This window comes from Neopelma chrysocephalum, unplaced genomic scaffold (genome assembly GCF_003984885.1).
Source record: "Neopelma chrysocephalum unplaced genomic scaffold, ASM398488v2 Primary Assembly neopelma1_24, whole genome shotgun sequence".
In the NCBI taxonomy this organism is placed as follows: domain Eukaryota; kingdom Metazoa; phylum Chordata; class Aves; order Passeriformes; family Pipridae; genus Neopelma; species Neopelma chrysocephalum.
In genome coordinates this window covers 8,395,524-8,397,854 of record NW_020897693.1, presented here as the reverse complement: position 1 = coordinate 8,397,854, position 2,331 = coordinate 8,395,524, and the positions used below count along the sequence as shown (strand labels likewise).

The following is a 2,331-nucleotide window of genomic DNA, read 5'->3' as shown; positions in this document are numbered from 1 at the left end:
CACAGAGTCCTGTAAAGTAGGTCAATTTTAATAACCCTTTCTGCTTTGTGTTCGTTCAGCATATTCTACAGGCCAGCCCATTTTGCTCCATTCAACTCCTAACATTCACTAGAGCTATTTAAGGGAATTAACAGGTCTGCCATAGTTTTTCATGAAATCATCACTGTGTTTTGTTTCACAGCAGTATTACCTTAAAGACACACAGTCTTACTTCTGGCTCACCACTGAAGCAGATCTTCAGCATGAGCCCAAAAGTAATGGACAGAGCTTATGAGTCTCTGACAACAGTTTCCAAGGAGCAATTCACGTTTGCTTGTTGCCTTTACATAAAGAATATGTACATGCAGTTGAACTTAGGGTAAGTCAGAGTGGAACACTGTTGGTTACGTGTGGTTTTTGAACGACAACAGTGTTCTTGAAGATGCTGCTCCCCTGAATAAAGGCACCCCAACCTACCTCTTGAGAGTAGCTGCCAAGAAAAACTTCAGATACCCATTTCCTCTTTACCTTCCCACAACTCTCCCATCACTGTAGGCAAGGGCAACACAGCCTCCTGCAGCAGCACCTTCTCCATGTTCAGGAAAGGAGTTATCAGCTCTGAACCTGCCTTGTCTCCTATACACATCTGCAGCTTCCAAAACATCATTTCTGCAGTACTTGCTCCAATGCTGAGTGTATAAAACTTGAACAGGGAAAAAAAAAAGGCAAGCCTGGAGATTGTTATGCTGCTCCTTATTCCCTTCTGCACATGAAACCTGGTCCAGGAGAACTGTCTCTCTGCTCTGTCGCTCATTATTTTCGTCTCCCACCCCTTCAGGCAACAGTTAAGTTACCTTGGGCATTTCTGACATATATCTTACAGCCCTGAAGCCATTTATAAATAGATTTTTATTTATAAAGTCAATTTACATAAAATATGATACTCTCTTAAAAACTGCATATATACAACTTAAGAAATCCTAGCAAGTGCAGACAAAAATGCCTTCAATACATTTTTTTAAAAAAAACTTCAGTTGTCAGAGAAGTGGACCTTCACACCAGGCAAACTCAGACACCACGTTGAAACACAACTTTACAGTCTTTTACTGAAGTGTTTGGAGAGAATAATAATAATAAAAAACCCAAACAAACACCTTTTTACCTACACCATGTATGTTCCCAAAACATTCCAGCTGGCAGTGTTCAAGAACAAGTGAATAGGACTTGCTAAAAATAAAACCATCTTTTCAACCCTTTTCTCTAAGGTTTTTTGTACAAAAATAAGTCTTCATACACCAGTGTTCCCACAGGCAGTTCAAGTTACATATAAAATAGAATCTGACATGATAAAAAATTCCCTCCCCCTCCAGAAACAAGGAAGCATCAAGTGTTTTTGATTTCTTTTTTTCCTTTCCACCCCTCCAAAGCAACACCAGAGAGCAGCGGCGGGAGAGAAGCGGGTTCGCCCGGGCATCCTCTCCATCGGTCGGCAGCTGCCGGCGGGCAGGCGGAGACGCTGCCCCGGCGCAGGGAGCGGGGCCCCGAAGTCAGTTACATCATTGCACTTTCCACGACCCGAAGACGACGGGTGAACCCGGCGAGAAAAGCAGCCAGCGGGGTCCCGCCGGGGAGGAGGTCAGTACTTCCAGGGGGGATGATGCGGGCGCCGAGGTGCTGCAGGCTGAGCGCGGCTGCGGAGAGATGTGAGGAGAGCCCCGGGTGGGTCCGTGCCCCGCTCCCCCGAGCGCCGGGGCGGTAAAGCGGCCCCCCCCTCCCCTCCGGCTGCCCTCTCACCTCCCGCCGGGTCAGTAGCTCCCCAGCCAGCTGGTGAAGTCCAGCAGCTCCCGCTCCTCAGGGCTGAGCGCCGCGTCGTAGCCGCTCTCCTCGGAGGAGCAGGGCGAGCCGGGCACGGAGGAGGCGAAGGAGGGCGAAGCGGAGGAGTAGCCGCCGCCGCCGACTTCCCCGACAGCCACCCGCCCGCGGCCGTCGGGGAAAGAGGCGGCGGCGTCGTGCTCGTCGAGGAGCCGCTGCAGGGCGCGGATGTACTCGACGGCGGAGCGGAGGGTCTCCACCTTGCTCATCTTCTTGCTGGCGGCGCCGTGCGGGACGTGCTGGCGGAGGGCGGCGAAGCCCAGGTTGACGAGCCGCACGCGGTTCCGCTCCCGCTCGTTCCGACGGGCCACGGCGGCCGCCGCCGCCGCCCCGGTGCCCGGCAGGGCGGCGAAGGCCAGGCGGCGCTTGCAGCGCAGCAGCTCGGGGGAGGCGGGCCGCCGGCGGCCGCGGGGGGCGGCGGGGGGCAGCGGCGGCAGAGCCCCGCCGTTCATCGCCGGGCAGCCACGGCGGCGGCCGGGG

General features: G+C 53.8%; 1 protein-coding gene across 1 annotated transcript; it reads right to left on the bottom strand.

Moving 5' to 3' along the window:
• Positions 1 to 1,561: 1,561 nt before the first annotated feature.
• On the bottom strand, positions 1,562 to 2,303 carry ASCL2 (achaete-scute family bHLH transcription factor 2). Its single transcript, XM_027674238.1, has 2 exons — positions 1,774 to 2,303; positions 1,562 to 1,670 (listed from the first exon to the last, which is right to left on the bottom strand). The coding sequence occupies exon 1, from the start codon at positions 2,301 to 2,303 to the stop codon at positions 1,785 to 1,787; it is 519 nt and encodes a 172-aa protein (XP_027530039.1). The 3' UTR covers positions 1,562 to 1,670; positions 1,774 to 1,784.
• Positions 2,304 to 2,331: the final 28 nt, after the last annotated feature.

Bases quoted from the DNA above. Each gene is read 5' to 3' on its own strand.
- ASCL2 (XM_027674238.1), bottom strand. From the start codon at position 2,303: ATGAACGGCGGGGCTCTGCCGCCGCTGCCCCCCGCCGCCCCCCGCGGC.